This window comes from Pristis pectinata, chromosome 4, assembly GCF_009764475.1.
Source record: "Pristis pectinata isolate sPriPec2 chromosome 4, sPriPec2.1.pri, whole genome shotgun sequence".
Classification (NCBI taxonomy): domain Eukaryota; kingdom Metazoa; phylum Chordata; class Chondrichthyes; order Rhinopristiformes; family Pristidae; genus Pristis; species Pristis pectinata.
In genome coordinates, this window is record NC_067408.1 from 6,709,112 (window position 1) to 6,732,197 (window position 23,086).

Sequence of the window (23,086 nt, forward strand, 5' to 3'; positions counted from 1 at the left end):
GACAGGGTTCCATGAGTATTAATTAACAGGTGGCCACGATTGTAAAACCACGATGAAACAAGCACAAATGGAACATACATGTGATTAGATTCCCAGCAAGACGAGTTACGTTGTTCAGTTTTATCTAGTTCCTGAGGGATTTTTTTTTCATATTTGATCTATAAAATATTCACTGCATCGTAGTTCCTGAAACCACGGTTCTGGAGCTAAACTTCTGCAAAAATTTGTATCATCAAAAATGCTGTAAGAAATTTCAATTGTGCAGTAATAAATACAAAAACTCTGTGCCAATTTCAGCGCTTCTTGCTTTAAGAAATGAGCTGATTTCTAATTGGTCAGATATGAATACTACCTCGTCAACCAATCAGAAGCTGAGATGTGACTGGTGATCTGCACAGCCCCCTTCAATACCCAGCCGCCTTCGCGTAAGATCAGACGCCGTGAAAACTGGATAGCCCGCAGCTCCGGAGGATTTCAACACGATTCATTTCGAATTGGAAACAACATGAGAACATTTAAATGAAGACAACAGGGCAATTTGCAAAAAGGTACAGATATTTTCTGCATCGTATTCGTCCCATTAAAATCAAATCGCTGTTAAAAGGCTTTGTCTCGGGTGGAAACCATTGGAATGATTTCTCCTGGAAATGAGAGATACCATATACCGGCTGGTGAAATACCAACTGTTTTGCTTCCTCTTCACCTCTTGGTACTTTGTTTGTGGCCAGATTCGTTATTCTGTTCCGGAGGAATTGCAACTGGGCGCCTTTGTTGGGAATATCGCCATTGATTTGGGGTTAGATTTAAAGCAGCTGTCGGCTCGCAGTTTGCGGGTGGCGCCCAGTCCGAGGAAGCGGTATGTTGACGTAAATTTGGAGAATGGGATTTTATTTGTGAATGAAAAAATCGACAGGGAACAGCTTTGCGGAACGAGCGCCGAATGCGTTTTATCCTTCAACGTTGTGCTTGAAAATCCCCTCAGTCTGCACCAGGTGGAAGTGGAGATTCTCGATGTAAATGACAACGCTCCCAGTTTCCCCAAAAGCCAGATCCGCCTGGAAATCTCCGAGATTATTGCACCAGGTACGCGATTTCCCCTCGAGGCCGCACACGATCCGGACTTTGGAACAAACTCCGTACAGACATACCAGCTCTTTCCGAATGAATATTTCATTCTTGATGTACAAGTACACGATAGAATCGGGATGTTCCCGCTGTTAGTGCTGCAGGGGACCTTGGATAGAGAAATGATATCAACCCACGAGTTAACGTTGCTTGCCGAAGACGGCGGAGTCCCTGTGAGATCGGGCAAGGTAGAGGTAACAATCATAGTGAAGGATGCGAACGACAACTCCCCTGTTTTCTCGCAATCGGTTTATAAGGTTAATCTGTTGGAATCGGCTCCAAGAGAAACGCTGATTTTTACATTAAACGCCACTGATTTGGACGATGGCCCCAATGGCGAGATAACGTATGCCCTCAGCAGCCATAATTCAGCAGAAGTTCGTGAATTAGTTGGGGTAAATTCCAAAACTGGCGACATCAGACTGAAGGGGCGTTTAGACTATGAACAACGCGAAACATTTATGATTAATATACAGGCCGTCGATAATGGCCCTTACGCAGTGCCTCAGCACTGTGATGTGTTAGTCGATGTTATGGATGTGAATGACAACGCTCCTGAACTATCGTTGACATCCTTCTCAAATGCCGTGGCAGAAAATGCTCCAATTGGAACTATCGTTGCCTTGCTCAGTGCAGAAGATAAGGATTCCGGGCAAAATGGGCAAATACAATGTCAAATTCCGAACAAACTGCCCTTTAAGTTAGATTCAACTGTAAAGAACAATTGGAAACTGATAATACAACAAATGCTGGATCGTGAAACTACCTCAAGCTATGACATTACTGTAACTTGCACGGATGCAGGGATGCCTCCCCTCACATCCAAGAAAACGATTCGTTTGGAAGTCTCAGATGTAAACGATAACGCGCCAAGGTTTACGCAGCCAGTATACACGGCAAGGGTCATGGAAAACAACGTCATTGGGGATTCCATATTCTCCCTGACAGCCTTCGATCCAGACACAGGACAGAATGCTCGAATGAAGTTTACCATCCTGAATTCATCCGTCGCCCCATATGTCTCCATCAACTCACAGACTGATGTCATATTTGCTCAGAGATCGTTTGACTATGAACAATTGAAAAACTTCCAGATCCAAATTCAGGTGCAGGATTCTGGAGACCCGCCCCTCAGCAGTAACGTTACAATAGATGTTGTTATCCTTGATCAGAACGATAATGCCCCAGTGATCGTGCATCCCTTACCCCAATACGGGTCAACAGCAATGGAGACAATATCCAGGTTTGCTGAACCGGGATACCTCGTTGTCAAGGTATCAGCCACTGACGCCGACGCTGGTCAGAATGCCCGTCTGTCTTACCACATTTTTCAGGCTACCCATCGCGATCTGTTCACTATTTCAGCAGACACGGGGGAAATTTGGACTATCCGTGGTATTGGGAGCAAGGATGCTTCAAAACAAAAGCTGGTGATTGTTGTAAAGGACAACGGAACGCCCTCACTTTCAGCCACAGTAACCATAGTATTATCTGTGACAGGAGGTGAAACGATCTCCAGTGCCACCAGTTTATCTGAAGATCGTGACTTCTCTCCTGATCTGAATCTTTACTTAGTTATAGCATTAGGGTCGACATCCATCATTTTCCTCGTGATTTTAATTATCCTTGCCATTAAAGTTCATAAAAGCAGAAATGGTGTGGGATGCCAATACAGTTCTTTAAATTTCTGTTGCTGTTTCGGAACAAGAAATTCTCTGAATGGAATTCAAAAGGCCAGCAGAAGCCTTCAGATACCACCAAACTATGTTGAGGTATTCGGAGGTGATCCACTTTCTCAGAGTTTCCGTTATGAGTCGTGTTCAACATTGCAGTCCGTGAAGAGAGACTTCACAACTCCTCGAATGTGCGCACCATCTGCAGCTATTCCATGTACCCAAAAGAATCCTATTGGGAAAGGAAATGCAGGAATGTTAAACTCTGATATCTACAACTGCAATACAAATAATGAGGTGAGCTACTTCGCAAAATAAAATAAATCGTTTTGGAAACTCGGGGCATTGCGTTTACTGGGACGAATTTAATATCTAGTTGAACATGTATCTGATTTTGATCCATATGCCTAATTGCCATGTATTCCTTTTATTCTGAAGGGTCAGGTTTTGATACGATTATATGTAACTCTAATGAGTTGCTCCATCAGGTCCTGGAAGTCCACATGTGTCTCTTCCGACTTCCTGGCCCAACTGAAGTTTATTGAAGTGCTCAGTGTGTGCTATAACTTGTTCACATTTTCTGCACTTTATATTTCAACTTTCTTGTGAGAAACTACGAAGCTACTGCTGAACATGCTTGTTGTGAGTACTTCCTATGAAAGCAGCAGTTCATCCCAGTTTTATTAGGTCACCTTGTAGCTCAATTTCGAAGGGGAAAACCATATAGATGCTGGAAAGCGGAAATAAAAGAAACACCATATACTGAAAATACAGCAGCATCTGTGGAGCGAGAACAAACAGCAAGTTTCCAGTCGATTACATTAAATCAGAACTCAATGTTAGCTGATCAGTCTGGACAGTTATATCTGGGCTTCTCTCCATCAGTGCTGCTTGATATGTGAGCATTTCCATATGTTTTATTGTTTCATTGTTGGACTTCACAGGAATTGCAGAAGAGTTGACCTAAGATCGCTTTAGTGTTTCAAAGTTAATAATTTAATATGCGTTAGCGTCCTCAAGAAACTGGAGTAAGATTCAATATAACTATTTATTTACACAGTAGTAAATTGCTTTCCCTCGTCCTACGTGAAGGCATGGAATCTCCCCTTTTCTGGAGAATATGCCGTGGAGCCAGTCGTGCAATCCATCAATTTATATTCTGTTGAAGTTTTATGTTACATAGGTGACGCACATTTCTGAAATCTGGTGACTCTGTACAATCTCCTGGTTCAGGGACAGTGAAGGGTGGACAGTAAGAGCTGGCGTTGCCAGTGGCGTCCACATCCAGTGATTTTTTTTTAAAAGAAAATTGACTATTAGCAGTGAAAAGATTAATGGTAATTTGATCATTTGGTATGAAATCAATCAAACCCTAGTTACAAAATCAAAGGGAATAGTGTTCAGGTGCAACGTTCGACTTTTATCTCTCGGATTTCTATTTTAATTAGCGAATTTTGAAAGTTTACGTAACCAAAATCAAAGTTCTCCATTGCACCATGAGATTGTAGGGTTTGAATCACCAAGCCTGGTCACAATGAACGAAATCACCATGACCTGTTGATGCTTTCCATAGAATTACATCTGTATTAGCCAGCAAGATAATGCAGTGCCAATATTCAAAGCTAATGTATTGATAGTAAGGCATCAATCCACTGGAATATTTATGACATGTGATATTGATCATTGCAAATATCAGCAGGCAGCCCCTATTCTGAGATGGTATTTTCAAGAAAAGCCTGAAACCTACAAATAGAGTGACGTTTTGTTGAGATATAACTAAACTAGAATGGACGAAGTTAACTTAGAATTGTCAGTGGATGTTTGACAACAATCCGCTTGGAGATGTGTGGTAGTGTTGAAGGTTGCCTTGATGAAATAAGAGTTGTTTTAGTGCCAGAAGATACTGGTTGCTTCTGTCTCTTTGGATAATTTTCAAGGATCGTTATTCGATCTTTAGCAATGATTCTGCATCTTATAGCTGTGTTATTACTTTTCACTATCATAAAACCTTGTGAAGACACGTTGAGACTTCACGAATAGTTTCCACTTGTAAGGTTCTGAGTAAGAGTTGCATTGACATATTGAAACCCATATCATAATGTGCATAAATTAAGCTTACAGATACATGACTACATATCACCAAACGGGAGTACAAGAAGGAAATCTCCACTGGCATGGGTTCAAAAAGCTAAAAGGAAATGAATGGATGTGGTCGTGCAATTACTGCATCAGAGCATCATGCCAGTATGAAAGGATTAGTATTGCAAATTGAGAATGAAGATGTATTTGTACCTTCTAAGGTATGACAGGTTACACTGACATTATAAAACATTACTTTCATGCCTATTTCTGGAACTTGAATCTCCAACTATCAGTGCAAGTTACATTTAAACTGTTGAAATAATTGGATCTCAGAGCGGGACAAGGGTAGCAAAGCATTAAATCCTCTATAATCAAGCAAGGTTACCAATTTTAGAGGTTAGTAGGTGTCGCAAAGGGAATGGACTTTATTGTTAGCTCTTTAGCGCCATAATTTAATGGTCATTGACATATTGTAGGGATGGAACACAAGAAAGGCAATAGTACCGATTAGTTTATTTTTACAGATCGAGGGGCCGTAATTTATCCTTACGAAGACAATAAGTTGGAGCAAATGGATTAGGAAACCATGGTGGAATTAACTATGGTATACCTGGATGATAAATGGAATTACACGAATGCACCCAATAAGTCAAGCCAGTTCATTACGTTCATAAGTATTATATGTTTATTTTGAGCAGCTTTCTGCAGAGGACCTTGAAAATGTTCATTGAGAATCAGTTCGAGATTTTTTCACAACAGGCCAAGACGTGCAGAATACTGAAAGAAACCTTAAATATAAATTTAAACTGTGCAACTATAAATACAACAATTCTGTGCTGATTTAGGACAACGCGGCTTTAAGAAATGATGTGCATCATGATTCGCTGAATATCAATGCGCCCGTGTTCACCAATCAGAAGCTAAGATGTGTTTGGCGATCCGGACTGCCCCCGACATTACCCAGCCACCGCGTATGTGAGATCAGACTCGGTGAAAAATTGCATAGCCAGCAGCTCGTATGATTTTTTTTCGCGAGAATCCACTGGTAACTTTGAACAAAATCAGAAGATGAGCATGATATGAACCGTGCGATTTATGATTCGGCAGGAGTGTGGAACATCGTGGTTTAAATATTTGAAAAATCTAAATAAAGGAACGATTAATGGTGGCGTCACGTCCTAAAAAACGTTGGAATGCTTTACACTGGAAATGTGGTACAAAATATATTGGCTGCTAAAATATCGATTGTTATACTGCGTGTTCTCTTCGTGGAGTATAGTTTCGGGGACGATTCATTATTCGATTCCTGAAGAGCTGCAACTGGGCGCCTTTGTTGGGAATCTCGCAGACGATTTGGGTTTAGATATAAAGCAGCTTTCGATACGTGGTTCTCGGATCGTGTCCGGTCCCAATAAATTATATATGGACATCAATTTGGACAATGGAATTTTATTTGTGAAGGAAAACATTGACAGAGAACGGCTGTGTGAATCGAGCCTCTTTTGTGCGTTATCATTAGATGTTTTGCTCGAAAATCCCCTCAAATTGTATCAGGTTTCTGTGGAGATTCTCGATGTAAATGACAATGCTCCCACTTTCCCGGAGAGCCAAATCCGCCTTGAAATCTCAGAGCTGGCAGCACCGGGAGCGCGATTCCTTCTCGAGTCTGCGCTTGATGCGGATGTTGGAACCAACTCCTTGCAAACCTACAAGCTCCAGCCGAACGAATATTTCTTTCTGGATGTGCAAGTGCGCAATGGGAATGAGATGTCACCAGTATTGGTGCTGCAGAGTCCCTTGGACAGAGAAAAAGAATCTGTCCACAAATTAGTTTTGGTTGCGGAAGATGGCGGGGTCCCTTTAAGGTCAGGTAGCGTTCAGCTTACCATCACGGTGAAGGATGCAAACGATAACGTGCCTATTTTCCCTCAGTCGGTTTACAAGGTCAGCCTATTGGAGTCTGCACCCAAAGGAACGCTTATTATCAAATTAAACGCGACTGACCTGGACGATGGTCCCAATGGAGACATTATCTACTCGTTCAGCAGCCATAATTCTGCTAGAGTACGGAAGCTTTTTGATGTTCATTCCAAAACTGGCGAAATCATATTGAAAGGGAATTTGGATTATGAAGAAAGTAGCACAATTGAGATTAACATACAAGCAAAGGACTTGGGATTGAACTCAATGGCTGTGTATTGTGACGTGTTGTTGGAAATTGTCGATGCCAACGATAATGCACCTGAGGTGACGCTCACATCCCTATCGAGTAAAGTTTTGGAAGATGCCCCCAGTGGGACGGTAGTTGTCTTGTTCAGTGTAGTAGACAAAGATTCGGGACAAAACGGACACGTACAATGTCAAATTTCAAAGGAACTGCCCTTTAGACTCGATTCATCTTTGAAGAATTATTATGGGCTGCTTATTGACCAACAGTTGGATCGCGAAAATACCTCCAGGTATGATGTTACTATAACATGCACGGATGAAGGAATCCCTCCTCTCACATCCATGAAAACAGTTCGCGTTGAGGTTTCAGATGTAAATGACAATGCGCCACGATTTATGCAGCCCATGTACACGGCAAACATCATGGAGAATAATGTTATTGGTGCGTCCATATTACGTTTAAATGCATTCGATCCTGATGTAGGACAGAATTCCAGATTGAAGTTTTCTATTCTGGAGTCTCATCTTCAGGACAACCAGGCAAATTCTTATGTCTCTATTAACTCAGAGACTGGCGTCATATTTGCTCAGAGATCTTTTGACTACGAACAATTGAATATCTTCCAGATCCAAGTTGAGGTTCAGGATTGCGGAGTCCCGCCCCTCAGCAGCAACGTTTCAGTGAAGGTTATTATCCTTGATCAGAATGACAACGCCCCAGTGATCTTGAATCCTTTCCCCGAATATGGGTCAACAACAACAGAATCAATATCCCGGTTTGCAGAACCAGGATACCTAGTTGTCAAGTTATCAGCCACTGATGGTGACAGTGGTCAAAATGCCTTGCTCTCTTTCCAAATTTTTCAGGCTACCCATCATGACCTTTTTACTATTTCACCAGAGACTGGCGAAATTTGGACTATCCGTCGAATTATGAGCAAGGATGCCTCTAAGCAAAGGCTGGTGATTGTGGTAAGAGACAATGGAACCCCTTCACTTTCGGCGTCTGTGACCATATTATTGACTGTAGTCGGCACTGTGAGTGAAACATCCTCCAGTGTCAACAGTTCCCCTAAAAATTCCGTGTTCACTCACGATCTTAGCTTTTCCTTGGTCATAACATTTGGGGTAACATCTCTCATTTTCTTTGTTATTTTACTTATCCTTGTTGTTAAGGTTCATAAAAACAGACAAGGATTGGGAGGACAGCACAGTTCCTGTTGCTGCTTTGGAGAAAGAAATTCTCTGAATGGAATTCAGAAGGCCAGCAGAAGCCTGCAGATACCTCCGAATTATGTCGAGGTGTTCGGAGGCGATCCCCTTTCTCAACAATTTCGTTACGAGTCATGTTCAACTTTGCAGTCGACGAACGTCAAAGCATGTGGGCAACCTGGTGACAATCATTATATGCAGAATGAGTTTTTCAGGAAAGACAAACCTGAAAGGGCGAACATGGACAATTACAGCAGCATTGTAAACAATGAGGTGAGGCCCTTCTTAAAAGCAATTAGATACACTCAATTGGTTTAGTTTAGATATGTTTGAGGATCGCTGGATGGAACTCGGTTTCCAGGCTCCTTTTTTCATTTTTTTTCATCAGAATACGAGTCTGACCAAAATACAGAGACAATGGTGATTTTCCCCCTCTGTTTGACTTTTTTTACAATTATCTTCACCAGTGATCTACGTATGTTGAGTCATTGAGCATATTCAAGACGGGTGGATAGATTTTTTGTGTACAGCAGAATCAAAGATTATGGGGACATAGAGCTAAGGTCCAAAGGTGAAATCTGCTGTGATCATGATGAATTGTGGAGCAGGGTCCAGGGACTCTATGAAGTAGTTCAGTTGTTATTTCTGATGCTCCTTGTGCCCGTATCTCTCTGCAGTTGCTCATATTTTTTTACAAAGAGATTATCAAATCTTTTTTTAAAGTGTTTTCTGGAGATCCACGTGACTTCATGGATACTCTTAAAACATACGAGCATATTTTGAATTTCTGCATGTTGAGGTTATCCCGCACTGTCTGTGTATATTTACGTTTTGGCAATGTGAGGAAGAACTCTCAGCATGTTTATTACCAGACATGCGCAGAACAATTTCCTTGTGAGCAACATTAGATATCCATTCAGGAATTGCAAACAGGTTACTTAATATCTAAACCTGATGTAGATCCAATGGCTGGAATTATTTCAATATGCCGACAAATGTCCTTTCCCCTCGTTATGCTTTGAATAAGTTAAATGACGATACTAATGGCCATAGCATTCTGTTCGGAAAATAGCTTTTTTTTTTGCCCATATTGTGTCAGCCACTGCATCAAGAAAATTAAATATGTTATTACTTTGAGAAATTTTTATACGGCTGGGGGCTTCAGATTGGAATGTTTTGCTCAGTAAACGTTTCATTATTCATTTACGCCAGGTATTAACCAGAATTGCATAGAGTTGCACCAGGTGTTTACAGGTGATGAACTCAATGTATTTTAACTCATCTTTTCCCTGTCAGCCAAGGTCCATTCTGCTTTTAATCCGTTACCGGTATCATAATTCCCAACGTTTTCTGTTCACAGAGTAATTTCAAAATTAGATCATAACATATTGCCTCTGTGGTTGAGAATGGAATAGCTATTATGATGCCATTTGTCATGTTTAGTTGAATAAAGTGGGTTTAGTGGCGAAATAACCAGATAAAGTAAGGGTTCATAAGAACAATATGAATATACGTATATTGTACAGCGAGAGGGAAATATTATTAAATGTATTCGTTATAAAACATTTTCCCAGGATTAATTTAACAAATAAGATCATAATTATAAGGGGAAACGAAAATCGGATTTTTAACTGCACAATTGTAAATGCTAATTTTAACCAAATAATTTGAGAAGACATTGCAGCTTTAAGAAACGCTCAGTGCAAGGATTGGTTGAACGCGAGGGACTCCGTTGGCCAATCAAGAGCAGCGATGCGACTGGAGATCTTGACTGCCCCCTTTCCTCCCCATCCACCGTCACAGACGATCAGACACTGTGAAAACCTGAATGGCGGACTGCGAAATGTTTGCTTGGTTTATTCGGCTACTCAGGAGCTTCAGAGAAACAAGAAAAAATCTCAACGGCTCGCAACCTCAGTTTTTTTGTGCCTTGTAACGCTTGTTCACCAAGGAGATGATATATCAAGAAATTAATTTTCAGGACTGAACCAACGGCGCCGTATAGCGCTGAAGCGATTGGAATGATTTGTGCCGGCGATGGGATATTATCAAATATTTTGGAGGCTAAACTGGCAACTGTTGTGTTGTTTTTTCTTTGACTGGGCCGTGGCTTCTGGACAGATTCGTTATTCGATTCCTGAAGAGCTGCAACTGGGCGCCTTTGTTGGAAATATCGCAGACGATCTGGGGCTACGTGCAAAGGAGCTCTCAGCTCGCAATTTTCAGATTTTGCCTGGTTCCCGGAAACAGTACTTGGAGGTAAATTTAGACAATGGAATTATGTTTGTTACAGAGAAAATCGACAGGGAGCAGTTGTGTGGAACGAGCCTCACGTGCATTTTGTCTTTGGAGGCTGTGGTCGAAAATCCATTGACTGTGTATCACATCGAAGTGGAGATTCTGGATGTAAACGACAATGTTCCCAGTTTCGCGAATAGCCAGTTTCGCCTTAAAATCTCGGAGCTAGCTGCACCGGGAGCGCGCTTTCCCCTGGAATGTGCACACGATCCGGACGTTGGAACTAATTCCCTGCAAACCTACCAGCTGACTGCTAACGAATATTTCGTATTAAATATTGACTCGCGCGGTGGGGACGGTAAGTTGCCAGTATTAGTGCTCGAACGGCCTTTGGATAGAGAAAAGCAAGCGACACATAAGTTGGGACTGCTAGCCAAAGACGGGGGAATTCCTGCAAAAACCGGCACTGCTGAAATAATAATTGTAGTGCAGGACGAAAACGACAACGCACCCGTCTTCCCAAACTCCGTTTACAGAATTAGTCTCAGAGAAAATGTGCCCAAAGGAACACTGGTTATCAAATTAAATGCCACTGATTTAGATGATGGCTCGAATGGAGACATATTGTACTCATTCAGTAGTCACACGTCTGCTGTAGTCCGTGAGTTATTTTCCGTGGATTCCAAAACAGGGGAAATCAGAGTCAAAGGAAATTTGGACTATGAGAAAGACAGTATATTTGAAATTAACGTACAGGCATTGGACCAGGGTACTAATCCAAGTGCCGGATACTGTCACGTTCTGGTTAATATTGTCGATGTCAATGATAACGCCCCTGAAGTGAAGTTAACCTCTTTATTCAGCCCTGTCCGTGAAGATTCACCACCCGGGACTGTGGTTGCTCTGATCGGTGTATCGGACTATGACTCTGGAGAAAATGGGCAGGTGGAGTGTGAAATCACAGCCAGACTACCCTTCGTGCTGGATTCGTCTTTAAGGAATTATTACAGATTACTTACTCATGAGTTGCTGGACAGAGAAAATACCTCAAGCTATGACATTCCTATCGTGTGCAGTGATTTGGGGTCTCCTCCTCTCACATCCAGGAAAATCATTACAATGGAAGTTTCGGATATTAATGACAATGCGCCGCACTTTACGCAGCCTTCCTATACGGCATACGTGATGGAGAACAACGCCATAGGGGCGTCAATCATCACAGTGACAGCTCTTGATCCAGACTTGAGCCAGAACTCCCAAATATTTTACTCAATTCTGGAAAGACAATCACTGAACGAGCCCGTGTCCAATTATATCAGTGTGAATTCCAAAAACGGTGTTATATTTGCTCAGAGAACTTTCGATTACGAGCAACTCAAAAACTTTCAGATACAGGTCCAGGCCATGGACTCTGGAGACCCGCCACGTACTGTCACCACTTTGTTGGATGTAATTATCCTCGATCAGAATGACAACGCCCCAGTGATCGTGCACCCTGCCACAGAGTATGGCTCAACAGCACTGGAGACAATATCCCGCCTTGCAGAGCCAGGCTACCTGGTCACCAAGATCACTGCCACAGATGCTGACTCAGGACAGAATGCACGGCTCTCTTACCAGATTCTCCAATCAACTGACGCCGGACTTTTCACCATCTCACCTGATACAGGAGAAATTTGGACAATCCGTGGCTTCGCGAGGAAAGATGCAAACAAGCAAAGGCTGGTTGCTGTGGTAAATGATAATGGGACGCCGTCACTTTCTGCTACAATGACTCTCATCTTATCGGTGGCAGAAGATGATACAGAAATTCTTTCTCGTGTGAACAACTTGTCTGAAGATGCTGGGTTGACTGGTGATATAACCTTCTACTTTGTTATCGCTTTAGGGATAATCTCGTTCACTTTCTTTGTCATTTTAATCGGTCTTGCCGTCACAGTTTACAAAAACAAAAATGGTTTTGGCGGCTATACCTGCTCCCTGGATACATGCTGTTGCTTTCCAGCAAGAACCTCGCTGAATGGCTTCCAAAAGGGCGGGAGAACTCTCCATATACCCCCGAATTATGTTGAAGTATTTGGGGGCGATCCTCTTTCTCAAAGGTTCCGCTACGGGACCTGCTCCACTTCCAAATCGACCAAGGGAGATTTCTTGTACTCCAACGGGTGCAGTAATGATGTCGGGGGTGAAATTGCGTGCAATAATGAACAGTCACAATCAGCACATTCTGACAATTGTAGCAAAATTAGCAAGGTGAGACAGTTGTGTAACTTTGCTGGTCCATAAATGCACATTGTAAACTTTATATGACCGCGCTGAATTGCTTTGCGCTTTTCCCAAGCAACACACAAAAAGCTGAAGGAACTCAGCGGGTCAGGCAACATCTATGGAGGGAAATGGACAGTCGATGTTTCGGGTGGAGACCCTTCATTAGGACTGGCTGATATCAAGCCTAATCCTGACGAAGGTTCTCGACCCAAAACGTCAGCTGTTCATTTTCCTTCACAGATGCTTCCTGACTTGCTGTTCCTCCAGATTTGTGCGTGTTGCTCCAGATTCCCAGCATATGCAGTCTCTTGTGTGTCCATTGCGCTTTTCCTAATTGCTGTGCGCAGAATAAACTTCACACTTTTCGTGACACCATTCAGATTGATTCAGCATTAACAATTTATGAAATAATTCTGGTTGTTTTTGCAGTTTCTCCTACTTATGCAATTAATTGGTCGTATAATTGTGTGTTGTAGGTGACATCAGTTCGTTGCAGGTGTAAGATAAAACTTCATTGCTATCTGATAGAGAGTAGATGTTCAACCATCGGTCAGACTTGAACGTGATGTCAGGTACATTGTTCATCTGGATTGATATATAACAAATCATAACGAACACTTGATATCAGCTAATATATTAGGAAATGCTGTTCAGCTTTGATTGGTTTCTGTTCCCTCTGATGACGATGTGATGTCATCACACTGTTGGAACAGATATATGCGCTTTATAATTCTCATAATCACGTGATCTAAATGGAAGCGGGTGAAGTAAGAACCAGCACTGTTTGTGTGTGTGTGTGTGTGTGTGTGTGTGTGTGTGTGTGTGTGTGTGTGTGTGTGTGTGTGTGCGCGCGCGCGCGTGTGTACGTACGGGGTGTATGTCGAAGTAAGGGTGAACAATCAATTAATCATGTAATTCGCATGCATTGGACTGGAGTAGACACGATCAGGCGAATTTCATCCTTATTGGCCACAAACATGTATAATTATATCGATGTTAACATAACAGTATAGGAACACACAGCATGGTAACGGGAGTAGGCTATTCGTGAGTGCAACTAGACAAAGCCGTTCCTTATCTGGTTCCACCCACCACCTCTCCTATCAGATACCATAATCTGCAGTCCTTTGTTGTCTCCATTTATAACTTCCCAGCCCCTGACACTATTTCCACCACCACCCACCCACCATCCCACCTGACTCCATCTGCCCATCAAGCCTTCCTCACCTGGATCCACCTATCGGTCATTACCTTCTGCGACACCCCTCCCCCCTCATCTTTATACTGGCTCTCTCCCCTTAACACACTCAGTCCTGGCACAGAGTCTCGTCCTGAAACGTGAGCTATTCCTCTATATTCAGAGATGCTGCTTGACCCGCTGAGTTCCTCCAGCAGTTTTTTTGTTTGCTTTTGGCCTGCTCCACCATTCAACAAGATTATGGCTGATTATTTATCTCAGCGCCACTTTCACGCACCAGCCTCACATGCCTTGATTGCCTTAATATCTAAAACATCTGAGAAAGAAAGTAATCTGTGTGTGGTAATAAAAGGTATTTAGATTCCATCTGGGATAGCAAGTCCAAATGTCGGGCCTTTAATGACAAAGCGAGATTATAACGGATATTGGGGGTTAAAGGTGAAAACCAAAATCAACGTATTTAAGAACATTACTAATGGAAATGAAAAGTTTCACAGTTTTCAAGGTTCCGAAGGAAAATAGTAGCGGAATAACCACAGTCTGAGTAAATACTCAGATATTGACCATAGTTTCAAATGCCGGGTGATATGGGATTACTGTCAGAATTAATGAAGAAAACCATACAAATACTGGGGAATCGTTTGTGGACTGCCTGGTTTGACAAATAAAATAAATGCATGAGTATATTCAACATCCACTTCTTCTGTGAAGGTCACGAGGGAAACCTCTAATCATAGAAAAATCATTGTTATCTCTCCCTTGTACCTTTTTACAGAATAAATGGTTGGTTTTACCTGATGAGAAAACATTTGATACTAACACTGGATTGTTACATTTGAATGTTGATCTAAGTTCAGCGCAGAAAGGAAAGGGATTGGAAAATGGGTAGGAAAGGTGATTTTGATGATTTTGATATGAAGATGACCGAGTGCATTAGTATTACCAATACTTCTGTCTTCTTCTTTAGCCCTGGATATCAAATTCAACAATGCAGTGTTTGTATCAAGTGTTCTCACCCCAGACATAACCAACCCTCTCTACAATACAGCTGCAGCTAGAGGAGAGTTTCCATGCATTGAATTGTTATGATATGGGTAGCCTGCCTAAACGAAGGCTGAATGAAGTTTCGCCAATGACTTTTGAAGAACTTTATAAAGCTTGGAATTAGCAATAGGACAAAGGGGAAAGCAAGGGAGAGGAACTCATTAGATCTCGTTCTAATAAGTGGTCAAGTGCAATTAGCAGAATTTGTTTGTGCTTTCATGGGATTTCTGCCTTCTGTAAGCTCTAGCGGCATCAGTGTATCCATGTAGGATATATCAGTGCGCTTGGATAATTCTGCTTAAATTTAACACAAACCATTGCCAGACGCAAAGGACCTCGTCCTTTGAGCCCAAAGAGGACTCGGACCCGGATCCTAAACGTTAATGCAAGCTGGTGACTAATCCAGTGCAGTATTCCTTCCTTCCAGATATAGTCTAACTTGTTTGTTTCTCGTGAGATCGTACATGACTAAAGACATGTAAAGGCAGTTAAATCTGTTTCATGAACAATTACATCAAAACATATCTGCTCAGCCGAGTGCCTGCTTTAGAAAATGTACTACTTATGAACATGCTCTTCTTGACGCATGTTCTGGACAGGGAAAATTTCAATATATTACAAAGATTTCACAGAGAAAAGAAAATATCAAAATACTGAACGTTGAAGTGTATGAATATATATTGATTGTGCAACAATAAATGTAGGCAATGACGCTTTAACAGGGCAGTCTAGCTTTAAGAAGTGAACATAGTTCTGATTGGTTGACTATGGCCCACCAATCAGCAGCTGCTATGTGACTGGAGATCCTGACTGCCCCTTCCCTTCCTCCATTACATACGAACACGAAACAATGTAAATTGGACAGAGAGCTGCGTTGGGTTGCAGCAGTTTTCGTGGATCCATCTAATGAGGATTTCAGCAACAAACTGGAGAAGGTCATCAAACAATCGCGACAATTTATTGAAAGAAAATATATTCTTCGACAAGGAAGCCTTTTTTGTGAAGGTATACATATTTTTTTTAATCACAGGAATAAACCGAAAGCCACCGTATCGGACCGAAGCCATTGGAATGTTTAACACCGGCGATGAGATGTTATAACACATTTTGTTTCTTAAAATGGGAACTGTTGTATTACATGCTTATCGCCTGGGAGCTAGTTTTGGCGGAGATTCATTATTCGATTCCTGAGGAATTGCAGCGAGGCGCCTTTATTGGGAATATTGCAGACGATTTAGGTGTAGATGTTAAACAGCTCGCCGCTCGTAATTTTCGTCTTGTCTCAGGTGAAAGAAAGCAGTATTTGGAAGTGGATTTAAACAATGGGATTTTATTTGTAAAGGAAAAAATTGACAGGGAGGAACTCTGTGGTCCAAGCCTCACTTGCGTTCTGTCTTTGGAGGCCGTGCTTGAAAATCCTCTCAATCTGTACCAAATCGAAGTAGATATTCTGGACACTAACGACAACTCTCCCAGTTTTCCAAAAAGCCAGATCCGCCTTAAAATCTCTGAGCTGACCGCGCCAGGAGCGCGCTTCCCTCTCGAGTGCGCTCACGATCCGGATATTGGAACCAATTCCGTTCAAACCTACCAGCTGGTTGCAAATGAGTACTTTGCATTAAATGTTGAAGCTGGAATTGCAGATTGGAAGTTGCCTGTTTTAGTACTGGAACAACCCCTGGACAGGGAGAAGCATTCGACCCACACACTACTGCTCTTAGCGAAAGATGGCGGGGTCCCCGAAAGGTCAGGCACCGCCCAAATTAATATTGCAGTGGAAGATGCAAACGATAATACACCGGTATTCTCTCAATCGGTTTACAAGATCGGTATGTTAGAAAATGCGACTCAAGGGACATTAGTGCTGCAAGTAAATGCCACTGATTTGGATGATGGTTCCAACGGAGAGATTCTGTACTCCTTCAGTAGTCATACCTCTGCCAGAGTCCGTGAGATTTTTGGTTTGGATTCTCAAACTGGTGAAATAAAACTTAATGCGAATTTAGATTATGAAGAAAATAATGCATTTGATATTATTATACAAGCAAAGGACAGGGGGTCCCACGCCACCGCAGTGTACAGTCACATTTTGTTGACCATTGTAGATGTAAATGATAACGCGCCTGAGATAACACTAACGTCTTTATCAAGCCCAGTTCCAGAGAATTCGCCACCTGGAACTGTAGTAGCTCTAATAAGTGCGTCTGATAGAGATTCTGGCAAGAATGGACAAATCCAGTGCCAAGTAAGAAATGAAGTGCCTTTCATGCTGGATTCTTCCTCTAAGAAGCACTTAAGATTACTCACCCGAGACCTCCTCGACCGTGAGTCCACCTCCATGCACAATGTAACAATTACCTGCATAGATGGAGGAATTCCACCTCTCACCGCTAACAAATCTATCCCGATTGAGGTTTCAGACAGAAACGACAACTCCCCAGAATTTTCTCAAACTTTGTTCACAGCCTACGTGATGGAGAACAATAATATTGGTGCCTCGATTTTCTCAGTGACGGCTTTTGATCCAGACCTGGATGAAAATGCTCGGATATCGTATGATATTCTGGAAAGTTGGGTAGGGGGCCAGTCAGTGAACAATTATATCTATATTAATTCGGAGACTGGCATTATATATTCTTACAGATCTTTTGACTATGAACAGTTAAAAACCTTTCAGATCCAGATTCAGGCACGTGACCATGGAGTCCCATCACTTTCCAGCAATGTTTCCATAAATGTCATCATCCTTGACCAGAATGATAACGCCCCAGTGATCGTTCATCCACTAACCGAGCATGGGCCAATGACCACGGAGGTTGTATCCCGATTCGCTGAAGCAGGCTATCCAGTGACCAAAGTTACGGCTACAGATGCCGACTCGGGGCAAAATGCTCGCCTCTGCTATCGGATCCTCCAAGCTACTGACTTGGGACTATTTACTATTTCAGAGGACACGGGAGAAATATGGACAACTCGTGCTATTGCAAAGACCGATACAACCAAACAAACGTTGGTTGTCCAAGTGAGTGACAATGGAACACCAGCACTTTCTGCTTCAATAACTATTATTTTGTCATTGATAGATGGTGAGGAAACGTTATTGTCCGACATGAACAGCTTGTTGCAAGGGTCCAACTTTGCTTCTGTAACCAGCCTACACGTAGTTATTTCATTAGGAATAATTTCGTCTATTTTTCTGGTGATTTTAATTATACTAGCTGTTAAAGTTCACAAAAGCAGAAATGTGTTTGAGGACCACAGTTGTGTACTGGGCCCCTGTAGTTGCTTCGGTACAAGACAATCCCTGAATGGAATTCAGAAAGCCAGCCGCAGCCTTCACATTCCTCCCAACTATGTTGAAGTATTTGGGGGTGATCCGCTTTCACAAAGTTACCGCTATGAGACTTGTTCCATGGCACGTTCAACAAAGGGAGACTTCCCGTTCCCAAACACCAACGGTTCATCGAAGGGAAAGAGCACAGCCTCCGGTGAGGCTATTGCAAATGGAGGAAGTGTATTATTCACGAATTGTGGGAAGTCTGCTCGTTCTGAGGTGAGAAGCCTGTCTGGTAGGACAGGTCGGCGTTAACTGAACATCTGGAAGTCGGTTGGCATCAAGAAGATAAGATCTTGCTTTGCTTGTGCGAGTCATCCGACGCAGACAGGATCAGAATTGTCGTATCCAATAGGTGTTTCCGTGAGCTTACGGTTAAATAATTGCCATTGCCACCATTTTACTGTGCAATATTAAAACATGAAGTTGATCCTGAAGTTGTTTTCAGGGGGTTGCAAAGCCTGTTATAGCCAAAGAAGTAATTTTTGAATTCGATTTTGTTGTCATGGATTGACAGAAAATGTCCAAAACAGAAGGAGGTCCTTAGCCCATCGTTCTGTGGCGGTTGAAAAGATCTATCCAATCCATTCCTGTCTTCCAGCGGTTAATCCATTTTCCTGCAGTTTATGCTCCTCAAGTACACATTCCTGCGCGTTTCAAATGTAAAGAAGGTTCTGCATCTAACAGCCTTTCAGACAGTGAGTTCAGAACCCCTTCCAATCTCCTCAAGAAAAATGTTTTCTCATGTCACCTGTAATCCACCTCCCAATCCCTTCAATCAATTCCCTTGATTTTGACTCCACTCATCCAAAAGGTCTTCCCTCTTTTTTCCGAGTCTTGTAGGAATGACTACTCCTCAGTCAAATCTCCCACAAACCCACGTGTCCAGTTGAACTCACAGACAAATCTTGTCGGTTTTTAAGGTGGAAAACGGCAGCGTACAGCTACCATAAACCTCAATGTGGAATAAAGAGAGATAATCTATTTAAAGTATCCTGGCGGAGGGTTAATAGGTGTTGCTCATGACATCGAGGCCAACTGCTCTGCTCTCCAAAATAATTTGGCATCCCATGGAGACCAGAGTCTCGTCTGGAATATGGTATCTGTGACAGTGCAGCATTCTCAACACTGCAATACACTGTCGCAGTTAAACATTTGCACAATTGTAGGGAAAATGACAAGTTATTTCTTGGTCACTGTGTTCATAAGCACATCAAATTCCCTTGACGTTAGTCCTTTAAGAGTGCAAAGGCTGTAGTGTGGGACACCATCGCAGTTGCAAACATTTGTTTCAACTTGATGGGCTGCGTTTTCAAAGTTATTCATCTCCCTCCCTCCATAAGAAAGCATTGAAGTTGTATTTTTTTTTATTTTCACTTTTATCATCTGATATTCACACACTGCTGTATTGCTGAAAGTAATGTGAGATAATGTTCAAGTTATTTAAACATGTTAAATATTAAATACGGGAAATGATAAGTAAGCCTGCTTTTGGTGAAATAAACCGAATAAGTATTCAGTAAAGTATAACTTTTGGACAAGATTGAATTACATATCAACAAGGTGCAAAATCCACTGTAGAATTTAATATTTGTGTACCGGAATCTAAAATAATGAAAGAGAATGTTGGTTAGATTTTATATTGTACAACCTTAAATATAGTTAATTGCGCCAAGCTTTAGAAATGCAGTCCAGCTTTAAGAAATGCTTAGTGTGGTGATTGGCTGAACTTAAGTCAGCCTTTTTCACCAATGAGCGGCTGTAATGTGACTGGAGATCCTTGCTGCCCTACCCTCCCCTTCCGCCATTATATACGACTAGATACCGTGTATCAGGGTAGAGCTGCTTGTTCTAACATTCGGTTCTTTACGTTCATCTTTTGGCGAAATTGGAAGAAATAAGAAGGTTTGTCAGAAATCGTTACGTAGAATTTTTAAGCAGAACGTTTGGTTTTTATGGAATTCCGGTGTATTAGTCAAAATGGAATCATAATTTACTCTTTTTAGCAGGAATTATTCAACGGCGCCGCGTTGTTCTCAATCATTTGAAATGCTTTGTGCTGGAAATGGAATTTTATAAGTTATATTGGCTAATGAAATGGCAACTTTTATATTGTATTATCCCTTCCTGGCCACTAATTTCTGGACAGATACTTTATTCGATTCCTGAAGAATTGAATGCCGGCGCCTTTGTTGGGAACATCGCAGAGGACCTGAATTTGGATATAAAAGAACTCTCAGCTCGCGGTTTTCAAATTGTGCCTGGACCCAGCAAGCAGTATGTAGACGTAAATTTAGACAATGGGGTTTTGATTGTGAGGGAAAAAATGGACAGAGAACAGTTGTGTGGGCTGAGCCTCGCTTGCACGTTATCTTTGGAAGCGGTGATTGAAAATCCTCTAAATGTGTATCATTTTCAAGTGGACATTTTGGATGTAAATGACAATGCCCCGAGTTTTCCAGAGAGTCAGTTCAATTTGGAAATATCAGAGGTGGCTGCTCCTGGAACGCGCTTCGCTCTGGAATGCGCACAGGACCCGGACGTTGGAACCAACTCTGTACAGAGCTACCAGCTAGTAGACAATCTCTATTTCTCCCTCGATGTTGAGACGCGGGGTGGCGACGGAAAGTTACCGGTTTTAGTCTTGGAAAGACCGCTGGACAGAGAAAAGGAAAGTACACACAGGTTGGTGTTAATAGCTAAGGACGGAGGCATTCCTGAGCGATCTGGCACTGCTGAAATAATGATCGTTGTAGAGGATGCCAATGACAACGCGCCTGTTTTTCCCCAGCCGGTCTACAGGGTCAGTTTGCGGGAGAATGCACCCAAAGGAACGTTAGTGATTAAACTGGATGCCAAAGATTTGGATGCTGGACTCAATGGGCAAATCGTGTATACGTTTAGTAGTCATACTTCGAATAGAGTTCGTGAAATGTTTGGGTTGGATTCTAAAACTGGCGAAATCAGAGTTAAGAACAATCTGGACTACGAGGAAAATAGTGTTTTTGAGATTAACGTTCAAGCAAAAGATAAAGGTCCTAACGCAACTCCTGTGTACTGTCACGTGGTGGTTAACATTGTTGATATGAATGACAACGCTCCTGTGATTACACTGACATCTTTATTCAGCCCTGTCGGTGAAGATTCCCTGGCCGGGACTGTGGTGGCTCTGATCAGTTCAACAGACAAGGATTCGGCTGACAATGGACACGTAGATTGCGAAATCCCAAGCGACCTTCCGTTTAAACTGGATTCATCCTTAAATAACTATTATAGACTAGTTACCCGGGAGACACTGGATCGTGAACATGTATCAACGTACAATGTAACTATCGTGTGCAGCGACGCCGGGATTCCTCCACTGACGTCCAACAAAACGATCTTGGTGGAGGTCTCGGATATAAATGATCACCCACCTCAGTTTACACAGCCTATATATACAGCATATGTGATGGAGAATAACGCCATTGGTGCATCCATATTCTCTGTGACTGCTTTAGATCAAGATTTAAATAGGAACGCCCATCTGTCCTATTTTATTTTGGAGACTCAGATTCAGGGCATGTCAGTATCCACGTATGTCTCGATTAATTCGCACAGTGGTGTCATATTTTCGCAGAGAAGTTTCGACTACGAGCATCTCAAAAACTTTCAGATCCAGGTTCAGGCACGGGACTCGGGATTCCCACCACTTTCTGGAAATGCTTCAGTGGATGTAATTATCTTGGATCAGAACGACAATGCTCCCGTGATAGTGCATCCATTACCCGAATTCGGTTCTACTGTGTTGGAGACAATATCCCGGCTCGCAGAACCAGGTTACCTGGTTGCCAAGGTTTCTGCTACCGACAGTGACACTGGCCAGAATGCTCGCCTTGCCTATCAGATTCTCCAAGCCACTGACGTCGGTCTCTTTACCATTTCACCGGACACGGGAGAAATCTGGATAATACGCAGTATTAGGAACAATGACGCCGCTAAGCAAAGGTTGGTCATCTGTGTAAAGGATGACGGATCTCCGCCACTTACAGCCACAGTGACAATCATCTTGTCTTTAGTTGGAAATGATAGACAAATGCTGTCAGAAGTGAATAGTTTTTCTGAGGATCGCGGGTTTGCTTCTGATACCGGCTTTTACCTCGTAATAACTTTAGGGGTCACCTCGTCTGTTTTTCTAGTGATTTTGATTATCCTCGCCATTAAGGTCCATAGAACCTCTTCCCTTGGCGCTTGTGGTTGTTTTACAGCAAGAAATTCACTACATGGATTCCACAGAAGCAAAAGAAGCCTGCAGATACCACCAAACTATGTTGAGGTGTTTGGGGGTGATCCACTTTCTCAGAGTTTCCGCTATGATTCATGCTCAAGTTCACGTTCTGTAAAGAAGGATGTCAGGTTGTCCAACAGTGGATCTACGCGTAAGAATTATGCTCCTAGTGGCTTTTTGGGAAATGGCGATACCTTACAAACCCCCAATTCTGCGCAGTACAGGAACACTGTAAATAATGAGGTGAGGTTGTTATTCGATGGCGAAAAGAACACCTCATGGGTTTCAATTGGAAGTACAAATGATTACTGAAAACATTTAGATCATGAAGATCGGATTTAGGCAATACCTGTGAATCAGTCATATCAGATCACTCTGTGATCTGAATTTCCAGTCGCTATTTCTGGATCAGCTCCTCTGCTAATCAATCGTTTGCCTTTTGGTGCGTTTATATTGTTTTAACATTTCGTTGCATG

At 42.3% G+C, this 23,086-nt stretch overlaps 1 protein-coding gene across 15 annotated transcripts in view; it reads left to right on the forward strand.

Moving 5' to 3' along the window:
* Nucleotides 1–23,086, forward strand: part of LOC127569075 (protocadherin beta-15-like) — a 212,591-nt gene that overhangs the window by 116,989 nt on the left and 72,516 nt on the right. The window contains exon 1 of one of the 15 annotated variants that reach the window (XM_052013396.1): nucleotides 462–3,095. The exons of 12 other annotated variants lie outside the window; for them this stretch is intronic. In XM_052013396.1, the coding sequence (XP_051869356.1) occupies nucleotides 648–3,095 (2,448 nt within the window). In that variant the 5' untranslated portion in view covers nucleotides 462–647. Of the gene's footprint in view, nucleotides 1–461; nucleotides 3,096–16,029; nucleotides 18,032–20,279; nucleotides 22,854–23,086 lie in introns of those variants that run through there. 2 more of the 15 variants (XM_052013406.1, XM_052013403.1) reach the window with 2 other exon arrangements.